This window comes from Falco rusticolus, chromosome 12 (genome assembly GCF_015220075.1).
Source record: "Falco rusticolus isolate bFalRus1 chromosome 12, bFalRus1.pri, whole genome shotgun sequence".
Lineage (NCBI taxonomy): Eukaryota > Metazoa > Chordata > Aves > Falconiformes > Falconidae > Falco > Falco rusticolus.
The window spans coordinates 28038739-28060964 of NC_051198.1; the positions used below are offsets into that span (position 1 = coordinate 28038739).

The following is a 22226-nucleotide window of genomic DNA, read 5'->3' on the forward strand; positions in this document are numbered from 1 at the left end:
GGGGAGAGGGCTGCCGCCCGCCCGCCCCCTACCCACGCGATGGCGGCGGCGCCCCCGCTCCGCGCACAGCCCAGCCCCCCCGCAGCACACGCACCTCACGCCTCGCCTCGCCCCCCCGCCCAGCGGCTGCCGCCGCCGCACGGACCTCACGGGCCTCACGTCCTCCTGCTGCAGCCGCCGCGCGCGCCGGCCCGGCCACTCCCCGACCCCCATTGGCCGGCGCTTGGCTCGAGCCCTCCTGCCATTGGCGGGGGCGCGGGGTGCACGGGCTCGGCACGCTCCTCGGCGGCGGTTCCGCCGCTGTGCGGGGCGGGGCCTGGCGGGGGCGCCAATGGGAGCGCGGCGGGGGCGGGGCGCGAGGCAGGGCCTCGGCTGGGGGCGGCCGGGGCGGTAAACAAGCGCGCGGGCCCAGGCGGCGGGCGCGCTGAGGAGAGCAGCGGAGCGGAGGGCGCGGAGCTGGGCCGGGCCGGGCGAGGCGGTGGCCGCGGGGCTGTGCGGAGCCGGGCGCGCAGGCCGGGGTACGGGCAGCGGCCGCCGCTGCGGAGGGGAAGGGGCAGGGGCTGCCGGGTGCGCGATGGCGAGGTGCGGGAGGTGGGCGGCGCTGCCGCGGGGAGGACGCCCGTCCCCGGCGCAGAGAGGGGGCCCGGCCCAGGGGTCGCTCTGGTGGGGCGGGGGACGGGTGCGCGGTCCGGCAGGCGATGGCGGTGGGGTGCCGGCGGCCGCCCGAGCTCCGGAGCGGGCCAGAAGCTAGTGCTGCGGCCTCCTCTGCGCCCTTGGCGGGGCAGCGCCTGGGGGAGGCCGCGGCGGGGGGCCGGCCCGCGGGTGACTGAGCGGTGTGGGACGCGTCCCCCGACGTGCGTGGTGACCCCTCTGGGCCTTGCGCAGCGGCGGGGCCGGCAGGCGCTCTGCCCCCGGGGCCCTGCCGGTGCCTGGCGGCCTCTGCCGCAGCGGGGGCACCGTGCCCGGGACAGCGGCGCCGGCGGCTCTGGCTGCTCGGCCGCAGGGGCTCGGCTCCAGCCGAGGGCAAAGCGCGGCTCCTGCCGCGCTCAGTGGGGCGTGCGGCCCGCCGCGGGCAGCGCCCATGGACACGGCCTCGCCCGGTGCCGTGCGCGGGCTGCCCGGGGCTGAGCTCCCTTCTCCCGGCCGCCGGGGCCGCTGTGTGCGGCCGGGTGAAGGTGGGCATGCGGGCAGTGTGTGGATGTTTGGGGTCTGCTTGTGGGATGGGGCGGGGAGGATAAACGGTGAGGCTCTGCTAAGGCACCTCAGAAAATAATCTTCCTTTTCACAAAAGTCTGTGTAACAAAGTGAACAGGAATGAATGGGGAGATAGTTCTAAGCAGGCACTGAACAAACTGCTTATAAATAATTGCAGATATAAAAATTTGGCTTGTTTCATGTTGCTTTCATAGTTACTGACCATTCTCATTTTTGCAGACCTGTATCTTGTCATTAACACTACTTCTGATAGCCTGCATGTCCCACCCAGCAGGAGTATGGGTGGGGATCTTCTCTTCAGCGTTCCTTCCGTGCAATGAAAATCCCAACTTTTCTGTTAGTGTTATGAAAAATAAAGAAGTTAGAAAGCAAATCTTGATAAAAATGAAGCAAACTTTTTATTTTTTTAAAGTCTAGGCAAAGAAAAATGTGTGAGGAAGTAGAAGATGCTTCTTTCAATAACCTGAAGTTTTGTTTTACTAAAAAGAATTAACCTACAACTTCTGGACTCCATGTCCCAAGTTGCTTGTCTTTAGTTTGCTTCACTGAACTGGGGTGTATTTGTTGAGGGGTATGCAAGATAATGCTTAGCACTGGGAGCAGGAGGATACTGGCCAAAGTTTATAGTAGCTCAGTAGAAGACTTCTGAAGGGGTTCAGAAACTGCTCAAAGGTAAAGGCAAAAAGCAGGCCGGTATTTAAACAGACTGTTGGTGGTCTTGCATTTCTGTGCCACGTGAGAAGAACTTGTCTGTCTTTTGATATATCATCAGAAGGCAAAGCATAGCTGTAGTTTGTGTGCTTACCAGTCTGTTTGCTCTTAGAGCAGGAGGCTTCTCTATTTTGTGAATGCTTTTCCTTTGCTGTTAGCAGTGACCTTGGTGACCTTGAATAAGATATCCTTAGAATAAACAGTTGTATGTTGTCCAGCCTTGCTCAAGGGAGGGGACGGGAAAATAAGTGACCTGCTGTGCATTGACAGTGTCTCCCTTTTAAAAATATGGAGGTGTGATAAGTAGAAGAAAAGGTCAGAAATGTGGAGGATTCCCTTACGTGTTTACTGCCTGGGTGTTGATCACCTTGTTTCATCGCTGTCAAGGAGAATTCTGCACTATGCAATGCAGCTATGGTTATTTCATTTGTGATATTTAGCACAGGTTAATAATAGCTCATATTGCATCCTTGCAGCACGAACAGAACTTTTTTTGGCTTCTAGTCCTCCACTAGTCCTTTTACAGGCAAGTAGTGGTCTGTTGTTTCACACCCTGTTTGTCGGGCTGTTATTTTTCTAGAAACTGAGATGGATGAGGGACAGTGGCTGAATTCCTGAGGTTTTTTTATTTCACTCAAGTTAAACTGGCTGATTACCTACAGAGAGAAATAAAAAGCTCTGTAACCAAAGACTGGTTTGGTTTTCATGTGTCTGTGGGTTTTTTTATTGTTTAACAAGGATGCTGTGGGTGGCACGTGTCTTGTGTTCTCTTACCTTGTATGTCAGTGTGCATGGTATAACTTGCTTGGTCCAGCTGGCTTGCTAAGTGCACTTGGCTTGATTCATGAATAAGTATTTCTCTTATTCCTTAAATCTGTTCGTACTGATGGGTGAACAGTCCAGCTTAGGATGGAGGTAGTGAGTCTGGAGCAGTATTTAGGTATCTCCTGTGTGTATGTAGGTCTCCTGGTTTTCTTCCTCTAAAGCTGTTTAAGAAGGGAGTCTGATGAAGCTTTTTGGCTTATTGAGCTGTGTATTCTGGGGCAGAACATCTTTAGAAGAGTAGCTTCTCTCTCAGCTCGTTTTAGAAAAGTGCTTAAAGTGCTGCCTGTTCTGAGTGTGTGCTTTCCTTCAGTACTTGAAGAAGAATAAGCTATTTGTATATGGAGCCAAATGCAGGCTAACCATAAAGCACAGTAGTTTGAGGGAGGGGGTTAAGTCGGTGTCTGCTTTCCCACCCAGCAGTGAAAGCTCATTTTATTGACGTACCTATCTTTAGATTCAAAGATGCTCTACATTTTTTTCAGATGCCACTTGTTTTTCTCCCCTTCCCTATCTGCCTGCTCCCCTGTTGCCCTCCCAATAGATGGCAAAATTAATCTAAGCTGGTGACAAAGACCAAGATGTAACAGGATACGCAAGTTTTGCCCTGTCCTTGCGCAGTTGTGTTATTACACTTTGTTGGCTTCTTGTTTTGTTAGTCAGTAGAGGTGTAGGACTAAATGCAGCATGTTAGATTCCCAGTTACTCAGTATATTAAGTGTTCCATGTGCTTCCTGCGCATGGCGTTGGCTTCTAGAAACTCTACAGATCTGTATGTCTGCTTAACAAGTCTGCACACCTGTACGGAGTTAAACCATAGGTGGGCTTTTTCCCTGGAAACTACATAAGGCTGTGTCGTCTTAAAGGTTAAGTAGATTCTTTATGTAGAGACATGAGGAAAGATGATCTGCTTGTGGTCTAGGTGGTCCTAGTGCTGTTTTGTGTTGTGCAGGTGATAGCTTCCACTTACAGAGAGTTTTCCTACTGTGTTTATTTTGCTTCTGCACTTTGTCCTGGTTTTCTGTGTAGATTAGTTCTTGAAGTAGCCCCTTTCATTGCTGTTCACATCTCCTTTCTAACCAGTGGCACACCTTGGTTTTTTTCTGGATGTGCTGAACAAATGTACTATAAAAGGACTTGACGTAGTATTCTGAAATGTTACAGCTCTTCTGCTATCTGAATTGTGCCATTTGGGAGTACTGAATTCTCATCTTGGTTTGATACCGTCACTCATCAAGAGAGTAATTGGGACTATGAAAGAGGTAGAAGGGAGAATGACTAGGCAGTAAGCTGCAAGTGGATTGACTGTGAGTCTTTCTTTTAGAGAACTCCTCTCAAATTGGTAAGCCTAGAATTTTATATTGCATAGCAAAGCTTTGTGGAGCATGGTCATTCAGAAGTTGCTCTGGGAGGTTTGGGATTTTCAAAGGCACCTATATAAGTTGCTTATGACTTCAGCTCTTCTAATTTGGAAAAGCAGTATGTTTGTTCTATACTACATAGAATATGATTTCATAAAACCTGTACAGAGAGCATAAATAATAGTAGATTACAGATTCCGTATCAGGTATGAGAGCTTGCGGATTAGGTTTAGTAATAAGTTATGAGAAATACAGAGCTCATTACTCTTATTTACCCTAGTGTCAAAAATACCTATGTGTAGTGAGTAGGGACTGACACATAACTTCTTGGAGGACTGTGGCAGAGCTGTAATGCAGGAGCTGTAGGTTTTGATAGATGATGCTCCCCTTTAGCACAGAGATCAATTTGTCTTGGAGTAGTCTTTTTTTCTTTTTCCTTTTTTTTTTTTTTGCCTATGGTCCTGTTCTTGCATCCTATTTTTCCTCTTCTTACAAGGACATTGTGGCGCAGCCAGAAAAAAAAGGCTTCTAGAGCTAGGATGCTGGTATTTAAGGGGGCTATGAATAGACTAGGATGTGCTGTAAATTACTAAATTTGAACTTAACCCTAGCTTCCAGGGCAAGGTTGAAAGCCATGGGATCTGTGTAGACATGTATACCCACAGAATCAATAGCAGGAGACTGGTATCTGACCTGCTGTGCACGATGATAACAGAAGGGTTATGCTTGCCCTCTGAGCAGAGGATGAGTGTATGCCACCTGGAGAGATGTGCATGGGGTGCCTCTCACTAACTTTGTAACAGTGACTCAAGACATATGTGCATGGTTCTGTCTTTGTGTAGAGAAAGGATAATAAGCAAAATGTCTTCTTACACCTGAGGAGGACACATGTGCAGTACAGTTACAGGTGTGTCTAGTTTTCCAGAGGCTTATAATTAGAAAGGTTCTGACTAGAACCCATTGCTGGTGTGGCATTTCATCATTTAGATTTAGCTGTTAAAAACACACTGTTAAGGTGTTCAGCAAACTGGCTATAAATCCTTGTTTCTTTCTGCTCTGTAGGAGTGGATGTTTAAAGGACACTTAGGTATAGGCTGTGTGCTGTAAGGATCAGGGTGCTCTGGAGAGAGCTGTGATTCTTTTCCCAACACCATCATGGACATGGGGTGTATTTTTGGGAAGATTAATTGCTCTCTTCCCTCTAGAGTAGAGAACTTTGATATCAGTCCCATTTCTTTACCTTCTTAAGATCTGTGAGTGAAGAGCTATGTGTTTAAATGCAAGAGGAAGAGCTGCTGTTTTTCTCAAGAATTTTGCCCTAAGTAATGGTGTATTTGAGTCTCAAGGAATGTGACCTTCTTTGTGAAGCATGGCTTTTTATTGGTTTCCAATTCCTAAATTGGACTCGGTGTGCTTTCAGAAAGTTAAAACTTCCAATAAAAACAGTTACAACATAACAGTGTATGCTAAAAAAAACAACCCACCCTGCCACCAACCCCAAAATTAACTACAAACTGATAAGCTCCCTCATTTGTAATTTGTATTCTAGTTCAGAGCATGAGACCAGGGGGCAGCTTTGCTGGTTCCTGGCAGGGAGCTCAGTGCTGTGGAGCTGTGCATCAGGCAGGGAGCTGAGCTTTGGTGGTCTCTTCTGCTGTAATTGGTGAAGTGACTCTGTGAAAGCCTAGAGCTGCCCTGCAAACCCATGGGGAGATGTTTGTAATGTTTAGTTTTTGTTTGAAGCTCAACGTTTGGGTTTAATCAGTGCAGAGCTTTAGTGTAACCTTTGTATAAATAACTGCTGGTTAGAGTTGTTCCACATGGACGTGGAGGATTTGTCTTTTAAAGTGATGGTGTATGCTAACACTGACGGGGATGACTTGGAACTAGTGAAATATGCTGTTGTGTAAACTTGCCTTAAACACAAATAAAGGTGTAAATTCACCTTGTGGTAATTCGGTTTCTTAAGTATATGCTTCAGATATTGCATCTGCCCAATCTCGTATTAATCTATGTGCTTTCTGGTCATGCTCTGTTTTGATTTTAATATACTGTTGTCCTTGTTGCTGGATGAAAGATTCACATGCATGGGGAAGTAACTTTAGTCACAGAATTTATCAGTTATTCATGTGATTAAAGCTACACTTGTGCCTGCAGCTTTTGAGCCATGTAGAGGTTGCAGTGCCATGGCTTTTTCTAAGCACTGCTCAATGCATAAATAGAAAATACCCCTCATTTTTTCCATGTCCTCTTATTTTCTCCCTTTCTTCTTGGTAACAGATAATGCAAAGATAGGATGTTAGGTATGAATACAACTCCACATTGAAATACTGGCCTAATGGCCCAAATCTTTTTGCACTGCAAGTGAGTTAAATGAAACTTTTATTGGTCCCCTGACTGAAAATATGTAATTTGCAGGAACAGGCTCAGAACTCATTCTTGGGGAAGAGCGACTGGTAGCAGCCTCAAAATCACAGCGATTGAGTTGGCTCTACCCCAGTGTAATGGGAAACAACGTGCGCCCGGGACAATTTAATAGTGTATTGTGTCAAGGCATATCAGCAGAAGTAGCCTGTAATGAGGGAGTGCGCTCTCCCACTAGGATCTTAATTGCGAGTGAATTATTTCTAGATCTATGGCCAGGATAGAAAGGGACTCTGTTAATTCCAGGCACGTGGGCTGTGACTATGCTTTCGCATGTCTCCAGACGTTATCCGGAAAGAAGTAAATAGAGCCATCAGTCCAGAGCATTCACTTTGCATTGATGTATCTGTGCCTAAAATAAAGCAGACCGTGCTAACTTTTAAAGCGTCCAAGCATTTTTTTCACTCTTATATTGTTTGTCAAGCCATTTATGGGGAAAATGTTCGTACTGGGTTTTGAACTAGCTGTCATTTGCCAAAAATGACTGCTAAGCCTTCTGAATTTTGGTGTAAAGATGTATTTGTCTGCCAAGCAGCCCACTTTTATCAGTCCTTGCACTGCTATTATAATGATTAGAGAGTAAACAAGTTCTGCCTGCCCTTCAAAGTTGTTTGTTTTAAATGGCATTGGCAGGCTGCTGTGTGAAAGGGTAGATTTAAAGGAGCTTTCGCAGACTTGATGAATTCAGTTTAAGGAGGCTTGAGTCGCCCACGGGGCAGGACTCAAACATAGCAGTCCTTCGTTCTGTTGGAGGTCAGATCTTTAAAGAGTTCTTTTGGAGCTGCAGTGTGTGAGAGATTTGGGGAGGGGGAAGAATGAAGGATAAGCAAGGTAGATCTTCAGTTCAATGTGAAGGATGATGGCAGTTTTGTCCTGTTGAAACGCAGTGTGTTCTGTGCCCTGCATGGTTAAAACTTGGGTCAGCTGCAACCCGAGGAATCTAGCTAATCAAAATATGTCTAGGCAGGGGCCTGGGAATCTGGTATCAAAGGAACTGGTGGGGAGGTGTGTGATGGAACTGAAAAAGGCCATGAGTGAAAGGATCACATGAAATGGTTGGTATGGCAACACGCACAGAAAGAAATGGAAAAATCTGTAAAAGACCAGTTACAGCTTGATGAATAATACTTATTTTGAAGTTTGTTCTGTGGCCATAAACCAGCAGTAGACTAATATGCCAAGCACCTGGTCATCTGTATCTTGTTATTGGAGTTTATTATTTTTATTTCATACTGTTGCCACAATTGCTCTGATGGTGTGGGTGGCTATAACACTGATTCCAGGGTTATAGTCCTTGTTAAGATTCAACTAAGATAACAGCCTTTGTGATAATGAATAGTAGCAAGAGGAGGGGACGGTATAGAGATAGCTTCCTTTGGCAGCATGGTATTTAATTATCTGCCTTACTACCTCTCCAGCCTAATATTTTTCTATTTTTGACTCTTTTATTTAAAAGAAAAGGTGGGGGTAAAAAAGGCAGCTAAAACTTCTGCAGACCTCGGAGGGGGAGTATGGGCTACTGTAAAACTGTTAGGGTTTTGGTGGGGTTTGTTTGGTTGGGAGGTTGTGGTGTGAGGTCTGGGTTGGTTTTTTGTCTGTTTTTTCAATTACTCAACAGCAAATGAGCTGCTTTCTTGGGTGGATGTTGATGGTAGAAGTAATTTCCTTACATTGGAAGAGGCTGTGTTGTCATGTGCAGAAAACTTTCAGGTAAATTTATGGTGTATTCCTGTATGATTAGAAGTCTCCTTGTGTTTAAACTTGGTCTGTCCTATGTATGTCCTATGTATATATGTCCTATATATGTGTGTGTATATACACGTATGTATGAGTAAGGTTTTTGACTGTACAAGTATCTAGAAAAAACTACTTGGAGTCAGAAGCTGGTCTCTGTGTCTGTAGAACATGTTAGCGTGTGGAAAAGGGGAATGAATGGAATGTTTTGAAAACAGTGCAAGTATAAGAATTTATCTGTTGCCTTTTGTAAGGCTTTGCATTTCTGTTATTGGTCTCTGATACACTGAGTATCTCACTAGACTTGGTTAAATCTTCAGTCCAGTAGTCTGGCATGTTGAATAAGGGAGGAAACGTGCTGCAGTTAGTCACTAGAGGACAGTGGCTTGTGAGGCAGGTGTTAATTATGCATAGGAGCATCCCAGGCATTGATGTAGTTTTGTCATTACGACAGGGTTCAAAATCTGGTGCAGTGTCAGGAGCTGGTTTACCTACTGGTGTGACATCTAACCTGTACAAGTGCCTCTGCCTGCTGCATGAACCTTGTCTGGTGTCTGAGGATGACTTGACTCTGGCCTTCTCGTGCTAGGAGGTGTGGGTGTTTTCCAGAGACTTGTTCAACTGTGAGAAGTTTACTAAGGAAAAACCGTGACCCTGCCTATTCTTGGAAAACAGCTTACGATTGACACTTGTCACCCCTCTTCAATCCAGGTTAGCAGGTACTCTGGCAGCTTGCGTAGACGTGACCGACTTGTCCATATTCCGTGCTGGTGGTGCTCTACTTTGCTAGTGCTAGATAACAAGTCCTCAGGAGACAAGTCAAATGCGGTATAGACTTTGTACACCTGGACCAATTCTGTTTGAAACCACTCCTTAATCTGCTTTCGATAGTTTGCTTACACTGTTTATGTATTGATTTAGTAGTGGTATGAATAGAACTTGCCGGGGGTGGAAGGAGGAGGGGGGAAGTCCCTTGCCTGCTGTTTGCACTGGATATTAACACAAACATATTGCTGGGGATACGTACCAGTCTTCTCGGAAATGTCTTTCAGTTTTCATGTCTTTTGGCCTTGCTTGTGCTTACTGCTTCTTCACTGAAGAAGAAAAAGGTATTTTTTCTAATTCTTGGTGATTTATGTATAGTCTTTTCCCTTTTTGATTATTTAGCATGTGTTTTCTTCCATACTTCCCCCTTCTGGTTGTGATAACCTCATTAGTCTCTGCTTTCTGTGTCCTTCCCAGGATAATTAACCAACATGTCTTGCCAAACATGGTCTACAAAAAGTAGATAACTTGGTATTTTTTCCATTTGAGGGAAATGCATCTGGTAGCACTTCAGTTCTCATAGAACTTATTAGCTCCCGCTTCTGAAAATACGTTCCTCTTTCTGAGCCTTTATTTCTTGGTAACTCCCTTTGGGTTTGACCTCTGAAGTCATTATTGAGCCATGCCTTGCCTTTGTGCTTCTACTGGGGTTTCTATTTGGGTCTCTGAGCTACCTGCAAAGAATCTAAGTGATTGTTGAAAACAGCAAGTCAGTTGCCTGCAGGCTGGTATTTCCTACAGGTAGGAAAGGAGGTCTGTGTTGCAGCAGGGTGCTGGGATAAACAGCCTGTTACAGTAGCCTGTCCTTTGGCAGCGCTGCATAGCAGCATCTTGCTGATGCTTCTGAGCTAACAAAGAACTTGCTAGGTGGTTATAACTGCTGTGCAGAGGAACATGGTGGAGGTAGCCTGCAAGTCAGAAGGATATTGGTAACAATGTGCCCAGTGCTGTGTTTTATAGCCAAACTTGTGAAGTGCAGTTGGGCCTCTTTGTTTGTTGATATATTTAGCAATGGAGGGTTGAGTGCGCATTGTGCAATGTGTATTTTCCATTTGTGGTTGCATTAACTTCCCTGAAATTTTGTTGGAAGATTTATTTTTTTTTTAAATGCACATTTAGTGTATCAACTGTCACTTCAAGATAAGCCCTTCAGCAGTTTTTGGGTGAGAGGAGGATATGGTTTTAGTATCACTGGTTAGAAAGAATCCTTGTTAAAAGTGGATGTCTTTGTGTGTGTTGTCCAGGTCTACACTGATCTATATTGCATTACCTCTTGTTGCCCTTCGAGGGAGGGAGGGAGTGAACTTTTTGCATTCAGGCTTTCCTGTGCTTCTAATACTTGTGACTATAAAAGCACTTATTTCTTAGTAGTGGCAACCTTTGAACAGTCATTTCGGCAAGGACAGTACTGCGGTGCTGGCTGGTTTCTTTGCCTGGCTCTGAACTGCAGGGACTGCCCGCAAATACTTTGAGCGAGATCCATGTGGAAATTTCCAGTGTGAAGATGTCAGGGAAAAAACCACCTCCTGTTGGTAGAGTACATTTCCTTACTTGACGGGCAGCTTTCAACTTTAAAAGTGCATTGTACAACGTTAAAACCAACCCTAGTGATTCAACTCTGGAGAGATTCAGGAGTAATGCTTGCTACCAGTCTGGAACATATGGATAGGTCTTGTAAAGACAATCACAGAATAATGACCTGGGTAGGCTTGATTTTTCTTTTTATAGCTAGCCCATTAAGTCCAGATTTGTTGTGAACACTTGATTGTCCTTCTACCGATGATACTTAAAGCATATAACATATACTTCCTGGCTACAGCAGTTGTTCCCGATTTTGATCACAGATTAACAGCTGTTGAACAAATACTCTGGTAATGTTCTGGGGTTTACCCTGTATTTGCATAATAGTACATTTCTGAAATTCAGCTGTAATAATGACACAGCGTGTCCTGTGTGAGTGCAGCAGAACTGTGCACTTATGCAGAAACTTAGCTATAGCAGGCCATGCTTCTCCTGCGTGGCTGAGATAGCAGACATGTTTGTGAGACAGGCTTTGTGTTTCCCAAGAAGGTAACTGGATCCACTTGCTTGTGATCTGTGGCAGGGCATGATGCTGTGTGCACTGTTGACTCAGGATCACTTGTACCGCTTCAGTGTTTAATGTTTATGGTTGTAATGCATATGTGAGTGTTGACAGGTTATCTTCTAGAAATGAATTGGTACCTGTGTACCTACCTACCTGGGAAGTAACTTAAATATGTGGCCTTAGACTAGTGTTTGGTACCTATCGCAGTCAGAATATTTTTTTTTTCCTGCAAATCATTACAGAGAAAGCTATAAGGTTGAACTTCAGGCAGCATCTTGTGCCAACTGCGTGCTTCTGTCTTCAGTGTCAGCGATGGTGGGAGGACGTGCCTCTGAGCCAGCTCTGGCACTGTGACCCTGGCTGTGCTTGAAAGATGTGGGAGATGAGTGAAATAAGCAGGTGAAAATCTCACTTGCAAAGTGGCTTTGGCACCCTGGCCACTCCTGGTTTTCTTTTACATGAACCACAGTGATGTAGGCGAGCCGGTGTCCTGAGCCTCAGCTTTGGTTCTAGGCTGAGACACAGGGGTCAATGGAACTTGTTTTTCCCAGACGTGCTCTGTCCTGCATCCGACAGCACTCAGTTTGTCTTTGAAGATGCTGAAATTGCACAGACTATTATGAATCTGGGATGGAGTGCTTCGTGAACAGGGAGGGGGGACCGAGTCAAAAATTTATCGCTGTAGTGCAGTACTTTGCAAATGCTGTGGTAGATGGGTGTTCTGAGTGTACTTAAGTTTCCAATTAGAAGTAGCAGAGTGAGCTACAAGTTGGGGACTGAGCAGACTACCCTTCAAGGACAGACAAAGCTTACTCATTGGTGTGGGGTGAAGAAATTTGGCTACGTAAAATGAGCAGGCATAACTCCAGGAGGGAATGGAATGTGACAGTTGTCAGTGCACTTTGTCCATGCTATCAGGCCCTGAGAATATGTTTCAGGGCTGGATAATAATTAAAGGTCAAATGCTAATGCTATCAATCCTTCTTAAACATCTGGAAGCAATGAAGGCCATCTTTGCGGTGTTACTGACATTTACCTGTCTTTGCTTCCCCTGGTCAATGGTAACTTGAACGTTTGCATGCAGTCCTGGAATGTTACCCTAACTCATGAACAGTCATAAGGAGAGTTTTTGCTTTGTCTGGTAAGGTCAGCTAACTAGCTGTCATTCAAGCTGGCCTGTGTGCTATCTGAGCTGCAAAGTTCCCATGGTGGCTGGTTGCCAAAGCAGAAACAGATTGTCTGAGATATGCCACTGGCTCTTAGGTGTCTTGAAACTGGTTGCGAGCTTGTTCCTTGACCTCTTGCCTCTTTTCCCTGTCCTCCCCTCCTTCTTTTTCATCTTGCAGCACGGAAGGACATCAGTCATGGCGGGCGATGCCATCATGGTCATGCGAGGCTTGACAAAGCTTAGTAAAGCAGTCCTAGAAACCCAAGCAGGACAGCTTCGGCAGGTGCTCCTTGGGGGTGATGCCATTACCATTGCAAGGACTCTCCAGGCCACTGCTGAAGAACAGTTCAGTTCTGCCTTGGGGAAAATGCAGGTAAGCAAAGCTTTTTGTGCATAGTCTAGTCTGATGTTTTGCTTTTCCTCCAGGTACTTTTTGGCTTTGTTGGGAGATTGGCTAGGAACTTGCATCATAAACTAGAACCTAGCTGTCAAGTGCTGGATCGGTAATACAGATGTTGCAATGCTCTGGGGATTCTCCAGGATTTCTTGTGCTGTGCAGTAGTGTTTGGATGGGAATGGGAGGCGAGTGTTACTGCAGAGTGTTTCTGTTTCCATTACTGAGTGTTCAAGACATGCTGAAAATGAAAAGTGCTTTGTTCATCTCGTCAAAGGCCAAGCTCTTGCTAAGACTGGCCAGAGCTTTGTTATTTGAAGTCTTCTCTTAAAGTTCAGTCATTGATTGCCTCTCCTTTAACTAAGTGAATGAGCTCTTTTAGAGTGAATTGGGTTTATCTCAGTGCTGCTTCCCTTCTTGACAAAACTGCGGTGCATGCGGTATTTTTCAGATTGGCTCAGGGTCAGATGTTTGCATGTTCATCACTTATAGCACAGGCTGGGTTTTCAGGACTGACTTTCAAATGAAGAACGTAAAGAAAGCCAGATATTTTTTTTTTTTTAGGCAGCAGCTTCTGTCACCAGACATGGGGATGAATATATAAGAGCTTCACATTTGCTGTGTTTGCCATCTCTTGAAAACATGGTGCTTATCTGAGGAAAGGAACTCCTCTTAATCAAAAATGATCATCCTTTAGAAATACAGTGTAGCTCAGATCATAATTATTGGAGCAGAAACTAATGAGCGAAGTTTTGATGTTTTTTTATGCAATGAGCTTAGGCTATCATGGCAGTCTGTAGTTTCAGTCCTAGAATCTGCGCCTGTGTTTCCTTGGTTCTGTTTAAGCTTGATATAGAAATACACTAAGTGTTTTTGTTTATGGGGATAGTGCTTTATCTTGCCTTTGTCCTTCTGCATCCAGGGAGAGAGATGATGCTCTCTTTCTGTGTGTAAGAGAAGACCCCAAGCGCACCTGCACAGCACTTGCCCTGTGTTCTGTAAATGAGAAGCTGCTGCCAAAGTAGGGCTCAGTAAGAAATCTGCAGTCTGAAGCTGTTTTCTGTTTTGAAGAAAGGAAAGCTTTTATGTTATGTGACCATTTCTCTTGATCTATGGCAGGGTTTTGGCTGTCTGATGTGTTTTTTTTAGAATTTAAATGTGGAAGTAGAGAGGTAGCCTTACTTGAAATCATGGGTCAGTATTGTGGCGGTAGTCCCTGTCTATAAACAGATTTCTCCTCGCCCCCACTGTGATGTTGAGGTTCAGAATAGCATGAGACCTGCTGAATAACAGGAAAGACTATGTTCTGTGTTTTTCTGTAAGGAAGGGAAATGTAATTAGTGTTTAGGAAAGAGCCTAAAATATGCTGCCTGCTTGCCTGACCACAGCAGGATTTTAAATCCTGTTGATTAATAGTCATCAGTTCTTCCGTGGTATTGCTGCTGCTGCGATAGGTAACTAGAGTATGTCAAGTAACAAGTAAATAGGAGATAATGCTCTGCTTCTGACTTCTTATTTATTTTTTCCACTCTGAAAAGCAGTGGGAAATCTCTGGACATAGGGGGGCAGCTATTGCAGGTCAGGGCAGAACAGAAAAGACTGTCAGGAGAAGTTTGCCTTGAGTGTTGTGGTGTCTGCTGCTGCTATTGACATGAACCCTGACATAGTTTAGTGGTTGAATAATGAAATGTGCTTTGCAATTGGTAGTGTCGTGGCCATGGAAAGCTGAACTTATTTGGCCTATGAGCAGGTATCTGGTATTGCTTTGGGCTTGAAAGTGCTGACGTTGCATGATCGATCAGGGACAGGATGGGAGGGGAGGGACATGGTAGGGGTAAGAACTGAATATTATGAGGTTTAGCTTTTTTTTATCCTTCCAAAGTATATTTATGTGATTGTGTTCCCATCACCTGTTGTTTCTGAGCAGTGTATTGCTTCTAGTGAGCTCCGTATTTAGTGACCCTTCCTGGCAGTGTATGTAGAACAAGGTGCCCTCAGTTACGGGCGTTTGAGAAACTTAATGAATTTGTCCCATCAGTGGGGTTGAAAGACTGCCGATGATGCCAGGTGTCCTCAAGTGTCTCTTTCCTGGCTTTTCCTGTGGATGCCTGCAGTGCCAGAGTCTCTACAAATTACTTATTATGGAAACATGACAGCCTAGCTGCATGCCCATCTCTGAAGACCACGGGTGGGTAGTGAGCAGGTTTTTAAAGTTCTTCTCTTAAAGTATTTCTACTATTGTTTGCAGGAACTAGGCAAACAGCAGGAGAACTTAACTGATCTCAGTGAGGACTTTGGGAAAGACTATGACTTCTCAGCCCGAGAGCCATCAGATGCTCCAACGGACTTCTCCACTGCCCCTGGCAAGCCTCATGAACGTGGCAGTGAAGGCCCTGCTTACTCTTACACTACAAATGGACCTTTTAAAAGTGTTGGTGAGACTGGAGATTCTGGCATGGGTCAGAAGCCTTTCCCTCCCAGAATGGATGCAAGGCTATTTGGAGGCTTTAGGGACCCTGGAAATCCTTTTGCTGCTGCCTTTGGACAGAATAGGGCATTTCACCAAGACCATTCCTCTGTTAGTGGATTAACAGCTGAAGATATTGATAAAGCCAGACAGGCCAAAACAGGTTCAGAGCAGAAACCCTACAAACAGATGGTATGTTTTGGTTTGGTGGCTGTTTTTGTGTGGTGTGTGGGGTTTTTTGTTTGTTTGGGTTTTTTAATTAAGAATTCTTAGTACTATGGTTTCTGTACTGGGTTGTCCTTACCATCTCCTGTGTTTCTCTCATTTCTTCCTCTTCCGCTATTCCCTTTTGTGTAGGCAAGAGAGTGAAGTGCCAGTGCTTGTTAACCCTGATCTCTGTGATATTTATTCTGTCAATAGCTTTTTAGGCTCTCCTTTCACACCTGCCCCCTCTATAGGAGATATTCTAATGGGAGAGGATGTTTAAAAAAGCATAGGTAGGATATAGACTTCAGTTTTGTATTAACAGGACCTCTCCTTTCATTCACTGGACTGAGGACTCGATGTACTTACTGATACACGTTACAGTAATGAAGGGGCTGTATTTCATCCCAGTTTTTGGGGTGAAGTGTTGAGCAGTTGGGGACAGCTGTAGGCTACAAAGGTTTGAAGACTGACCTAAAGGGTCTGTCTTCTCCTCGTAGAGCACTGTTCCCTTTAGTTAGTTATTCTACTATGGCTGCGAAGAATGAATTGGACCTAAACTCCTTTCAGTGAAGGCTGTTGCTTCCTTTACTGTGTCTTGCAGTCCTTCTAGAGGTGGAGGGAATGTTGCCCTGAGCATTAGTTGATTGGTGAGTAGCATAGCTCACAATTGTTGCTTTAGTGCTTCATGCCCTTGTGTGAGACAGTGCAGAAAGCCCACAGCAGAATTCACAGCGGAGGTACTTGCCATCTGCTCTGACCTTCTGCCTCCTTCCCCAAACCTAGTATCAGATGCTCCTGTGGGTTCACTCATACAGGATATTGCTTTGATGAAACTGTATGCTTCTGCTGCTCCAGCTGTTTTGCGTGGGGGAATTATCTACAGGATAACCTGATAGCCTTCTGTGAGTTTTAATTCCATGTGTGGAAGGCAGTTTGGGTTGGCATTGCACTGCTTCTCTGAGTTCAAAATATAAGGGATGCTGAGGTGAAGGTAAAAATGAGTTTTCAAAACGGGGTTGTCAGCTCTTCTTTCCCACCCTTCTTCTCTACTCCTCTTAGTGTATGTTTCAGTTCCTGGTGTGTCTGTTCTAGAGTGTGTTCGCTTGAAAATCCCTCAACACGTATAAGACTTGGTGTTCAAGAAAAGCTTTCTGTGGCAGTGTTGTTAAAGTGCTTTCATGAATTTGCAGCTATCTGACCATATGCACAGTTCATTTGTGGATTTCTCTTTCTTCTTGTGTTCCTTTCCCTCTTTCTGCTGCAGCTCAGTGAGCAGGCCCGGGAGAGGAAGGTTCCTGTCACAAGAATCGGAAGGCTTGCCAACTTTGGAGGTCAGTTTGCACACCCCTATTTGCGAAGTCCCTATACTTGCACATACTGATTAATGGCTGGTATGACAGTGCTCCTGCTGAAGCAATAGTTGGTTCTATTTTCTAGTTAAGCTTGCTAATGGGAAAGTGCTTTCCCACAAACAGCTGCTTAGCTCAGAGCTTGATTTGGTCTTTTTCATTACAGTAATGGATCTCTGCCTTTGGTCAGTATGAAGTTATACTTTGAATCCTGTCTTCTGTCACTCTTATCGTACCTAACTGCTACTGTCATAGTATGGCAAAGAAAAAAGCTCCCCACCTAAACAGACCTCTCAGATCTGTTCAGCGTGCTACCTGTAAACAAGAACTACAGAGCTGGCATGGGTTTTCATTTGTCTTAAGATGGCAGGCTAATATAGGCCTGGAGTGTATTTTTGTGTACCTGTTCTGAAAAGGAAAAAGTCACTCTTAAGAGTGTAGGGCAGATGATTTGGGAGTGCATAGTAGAACGTCCTATCCTTATGGTAACGCATACTGAGCTGTGCTGTTTTCATGAGAGGGAGAGAGTGAGGTGCAGATTGTTCTCCAGTCTGTACAAACACCCTGGCTCTGCATGTCTGGTTTCACTTTATTAAGGAAACTCTCCTAGTCCTTATAGTATGTTCTCACTATTGAGCATAAACAGCAGGAGTGGCTGTTATTTAAAATAATTTTTTCCAACCTTACCGTTGCTGCTTCTCAAAAGTGGTTTAATATAAAACATATCCTTTCGGTACCGAGTCTTGAGGGTGGGGAGGTGATAATAGTCAAGGTTTGGTTTACTTAGCTACTGTTTATAAACCATTTTCTCCCAGGAAGGACATAAAGTCTGAGTTTGTAAGATCAAGCTAGCTGAAACCTATGTGAATTTTATTTGCAGAATGGGACTTGCTATGTTAAAAAGCAGCTAAATACTGTCAGTGACTTTAACAGATGGTACTTTCTTAATGTCTTGCATCCAAAGCCATCAAGGACTTAACATGTTCCTGAGAAAAAGGAAACCATCACGGTATTGCAGGTGGAAAAGATGATCATAGCTAGTCTTACTTAGCTATCATTAGATCAGTAGTCTCTGGGTTTTGTTGGGTTTTTTTTTGGGGGGGGTGGGGTGGGTATTTTTGTGGGATTTTTTTTGTGACTGAGCTTTTGAGATGATATAGTCTGCCTAGGTTGTGAGCGGTCTCTCCCAAGTAGTGTGTTAGGCCCTTGTAGTTCTTGTGATTCTCTTCCACAAAATTTGATAGAGAAGCACATGTACAAAGTGGACATCGTTGTGTTACAGATCCTAGAAGAAAGAAAAATAGCCTGTCAACTGTAATTCAGATCAACTAGCATATTAAAAAACCCCAATTATTCTTCCTCTGTGTGTCTCTTTGTTAGGGTAATATGCACACTAGGAAGAGTTGGGGGCAGGGACTGATTCTATGCAGTGCAGGAATAAACAGCAAGTGAGTTTTGTAATAACAAGGTTTTAATGCTGGTCAGATCTCTTTAACTCTGTAGTCCATTGCAGGCATTCTGGCTTCTCAGCATGCTTAGTATTCCTCAAAGGGAAGCAGGATTTGTGATCTGTTTTTTTGGAGTAACAAGGCATCACTTTACAACTCACTTGACTACTTTGTTTTTAAGGTCTAGTAGCATACAGGTCTTTGCTCTAATCTAGCCTTGATTTTTATGGAAAGTGTCACAGCACTTTCAGCTGTCATCTTTCAAATTTATCTGTGGCTGTTCACTGACAGCTGGTGGATGTGAAGTAGCAGATGACCAAATTTGCTGTGAACTTTGAGTTCTAGTGCTGTTGCTGTACACTCCGGTTTTTCTCACCTAAGGCTGTTGCATGAGGAAAGGCTGACTCATGCTTTGAGGGGAAATATAACTCGCTACCTGTCTTCTCCTAACCTCAGGTTAAAAAACAAAATGGTGCCAAACCAAAACCACGAAGGGAGAGTAAGAAAGAAAGAGACTGTTTATGTAGCATCCCCAGTCATATCTGTCATCTATTTTTTGGTCTTGCCCTTCTCTGCCAGTTGATTCTTTTACATGACTGAAATAGCTGGCAAGACAGAACTCTTGCTTTCAGACTGCTTTTGGGGGGGACATTGTGTTGCAAAAACAGCGTTCAGGTTCTCTGGTCTCTGCGAGCTCTTGCTAGCATTCACTGCTTATCTTTCCCTCTGAATTATTCCTTGCAACAGCAAGGAGGAATAGTATTGTTAGTAGGCTAGCTAACAAACAATGGCCTATAGGTAGGTTTTTTCCAGTTTAAGAAATCCCTTGGTGATATTTTGGTTGGCTGGATAATGCTTGAAGAAGGTTTCTGAGGGTGTGGTGAGTCTGAAGTAGTGTGGGCAACCCCACATGGGAAGGACTACCTGTAAGGAACACTTCTTAATGGTCAGAACTTGATCAGTTATTTAAAACGAGATTTTAAACAGCCTCTAGAACTGCATGGAAGGAGGCTCCATTTGTAACAAGGAGCAGCTCCTGCTTGCTGTTTGCTCCAAGTTTCCGGTGGTGTTTTTTTAACCTGCACTTGACCTTCAGTGCAATTACGAAACCCCATCAGCTAATTCTAGTGTGACTTTTCCTGACTGGCTCTTCTCTGAGAAATGTTCTTTTTAAATTGCACCTTTATGAAACATTTTAAATGCTTAAACCTAAGCATTAGGTGATAGCAAGAGCTGTGGTGTCACCGTTCACTTTTACCCATTTTTGATTCCTCTGATGTTGTTGGTGAGCTTTGGCTTACGGTTGACTCTTTTCCTCTTAGCTTGTGAGCTGGGGAAGGTAGTACTTGTGTGCCTCTCCCAGCCTCTTGCTGTCCTCGATGTCAGCCCTCTCCGGCTATTATTCTCAAGAGTGATGCCTGCAAGTTGAAGAGTGAGACTGGTTAAGGGAGTCTCCTGAGGGCATAGGAGGCAGTTTCCAGCTGAGATGAGAATTCATTTTTGTGTTCCTAAGATCAACCCGGCTTAATGTGTGGGGTTTTTTATTTTAAGAAGGCAAGATAAGCTTGAAGTAAACTGTTCGAAAGCGCAGTGGTAGGTGAGTTGGAAGTTCCCTGTGCCTGCACAGTATATGTTCTCTTGTGCGTTTTCTCATCTTGCCTTTTTAATGGAAGTCAGAAGCAAGGTGTAGGATGATTCAGTGAGAGTCTGCGATTACATTATTGGCTTTTGGGAGCACCTGCTGTGGGATGATGGTTAACAGCTGGAAGGAGCCCTTCTGCAGGGATGCCACTGTTAACCTGTAGAATAGTAGTGACCCAGTGCTGTCCTTGTTTCCTAGGACATTCAAAAGATCAGAATTAAATAGGGGATAGCAGGAGTGGTGGTGGTGTGTGATTATTTCCTGCCCTACTAGCTGCCTCTTTGCATTGCCTTGAAGATAATTAAGGGCAGGAGGCTGCTCTGTATCCCTGAGGGGGTGTAGCTTAGACCATAAGGTTTTTTGTACATGACTTGTTTCACGTGTGCTTTGGGATGCCATATTCAGTTGAAGACCCCAGGACATTATTGTGGGAAATATAGTGGTTGAGGTGGATTCTTCCCCTACCTCCTCCACACCAGTCAAACTAGCATTTGACCCTGACTTTAGTTGGAGGGATAAAAACCACTTATTTATTTCCATGTTAGAACAACATCATTTAGACTTGGAGAAAATGGAAAGATGCTGAGTGGGTCAAAAGCAGAGCTCATGTAAAACTATTCCTGGGGTTCAGATAGTTGAATTCCCGTGCTATTGGCATGGTCCCATTCACACTTGAATCATTCTTGAATTGGTAAAACAGATTTTTCTGCAGTTTTTTGTTCCGTGCTTGTTTTGTTGCCTGATGGGTCATCAGGTCCACCCACACAGTTCTTGATCTTTTCTTTATTTCCATTCTCCCTTCATTGCATCATTTGACTTTTCTAAGCAGTTTGTCTCCCTTATCTTACTGGTTTATAAGTTAATTATTTTAATTATATAATGAGATCACTTTGCAATAAATAAAATTCAGGAAGCTTGCAGTGAAATCTAGATTGAATGTGATTGTAGCAATTTTGCAGGAAAAAAGACTGTCCTTTTGATGTATGTTATTAAAGTATGTACAGGACAGACAACCACAGGATTCAGGTTGTCACGTGACGAGTGTGGCTTTCTTCTGATGGGCATTTAACGCTCAGGGAGCTAGTGGAAGTCAATGCACAACTGTCTGCAGCTTGCAACATGTTCTGCAGGGTGCTTGTTGTGTTTGACGTGACTGAAACCAGTGCACAGGCTGTTCCAGGGGAGACGCCTACCCACCCCTGGGCTGGCAGGTTGAGCAGAGTGATAACAGCCCATTCGGTCTCTGTTTTGTTGTGTCAGTTGCTGAGCAAGAGGATTCTTCCTGAACAAAATGGATTCCAGATAGTCTTTTGATGGGTTTGGTTTGAAGTGCAAGGGGTGCTGGAGATGCCTGGAAAATGTCTGAAGAGGTACTCTGCTGGTATGAAACCAAGTGGCATTTTCCAGGCTGGAAATAATCTGTCTGCATAAAGTGAAAAATGCAGGATGTGACTTTCTAGTCGTGCTTGGGCATTTTTATTTTCGAAAGTGCTGAACTGTGGCTGTTCAGTGATGCTGAAAGTTGTCCCAAAATGAATTTTGGAGGCAATACTCATCTTGCGGACAAGGAAAATGAAGGACATCAGGAGTGACTTTTGTAAGGTCAGTAGACTAGAGGGGGAGAGTGCTTTTCCACAGCCATGCAGGGTCTTTGGAGCAATGACTTGTCTGGCTGGTGAGGTGAATGGCTGGCAGCGTGTGGCGGGTTGACCTTGGCTGTCAGCTAAGCCCAGTGCAGCTGCTCACTTGTTTCCTCCCACAGCAGGACAGAGTAGGAAGAGCAAAGGTGAGAAAATTTGGGAGTTGAGATGAAGACAGTTTTAATAGGTGAAGCAAAGCACCAGGAGGAATTCATTCACTACTGCCTGTTGGCAGGCAGATGTCCGGCCATGTCCTGGGAAGCAGGGCCTCAGCATCTGTAGCAGTTACTTGGGGAGGCAAGCACCATAATGCCAGATGTCCCCCTCCTTCATCCTCCTTTCTCCAAGTTTTTACTGCTGTGCATGACATTCTATGGCACAGATATCCCTTTGGTCAATTTGGGTCATCTGTCCTGGCTGTGTCCCTTCCCAGCCTTTTCCCCACACCTAGCCTGCGCATTGCAGAGGCAGAGTAGGCAAAAGAAAAAACCTTGACGCTGTGCAAACACTTTCCAGTAACAGCTGAAACATTGGTGTGTTATCAACACTTTGAGTCCCAAATCCGACACACAGCATGATACCGGCTGCAATGAAAAAATTAACTCCTGTCTCAGCCAGACCCATGCACAACATTACTTGTGTTCCAACAGTACATGCCTAGACCACTGCCTTTCACATGGGTGGGTGTGTAAAAGAGGCCTGGAAAACAAATCTGGTGGCATTTCAGGAAATG

The 22226-nt window shown here is 44.8% G+C and overlaps 1 protein-coding gene across 2 annotated transcripts in view; it reads left to right on the forward strand.

Annotated features, from left to right (window-relative positions):
- The first annotated feature begins 390 nt into the window (after window positions 1-390).
- COQ8A (coenzyme Q8A) overlaps window positions 391-22226 on the forward strand; it is a 46127-nt gene continuing 24291 nt past the window's right edge. Inside the window, exons 1-4 of one of the 2 annotated variants that reach the window (XM_037405884.1) lie at window positions 391-518; window positions 12525-12719; window positions 14989-15399; window positions 16679-16745. In XM_037405884.1, coding sequence (XP_037261781.1) covers window positions 12543-12719; window positions 14989-15399; window positions 16679-16745 — 655 coding nt within the window. In that variant the 5' untranslated portion in view covers window positions 391-518; window positions 12525-12542. Of the gene's footprint in view, window positions 519-9243; window positions 9377-12524; window positions 12720-14988; window positions 15400-16678; window positions 16746-22226 lie in introns of those variants that run through there. The other variant, XM_037405885.1, reaches the window with a different exon arrangement.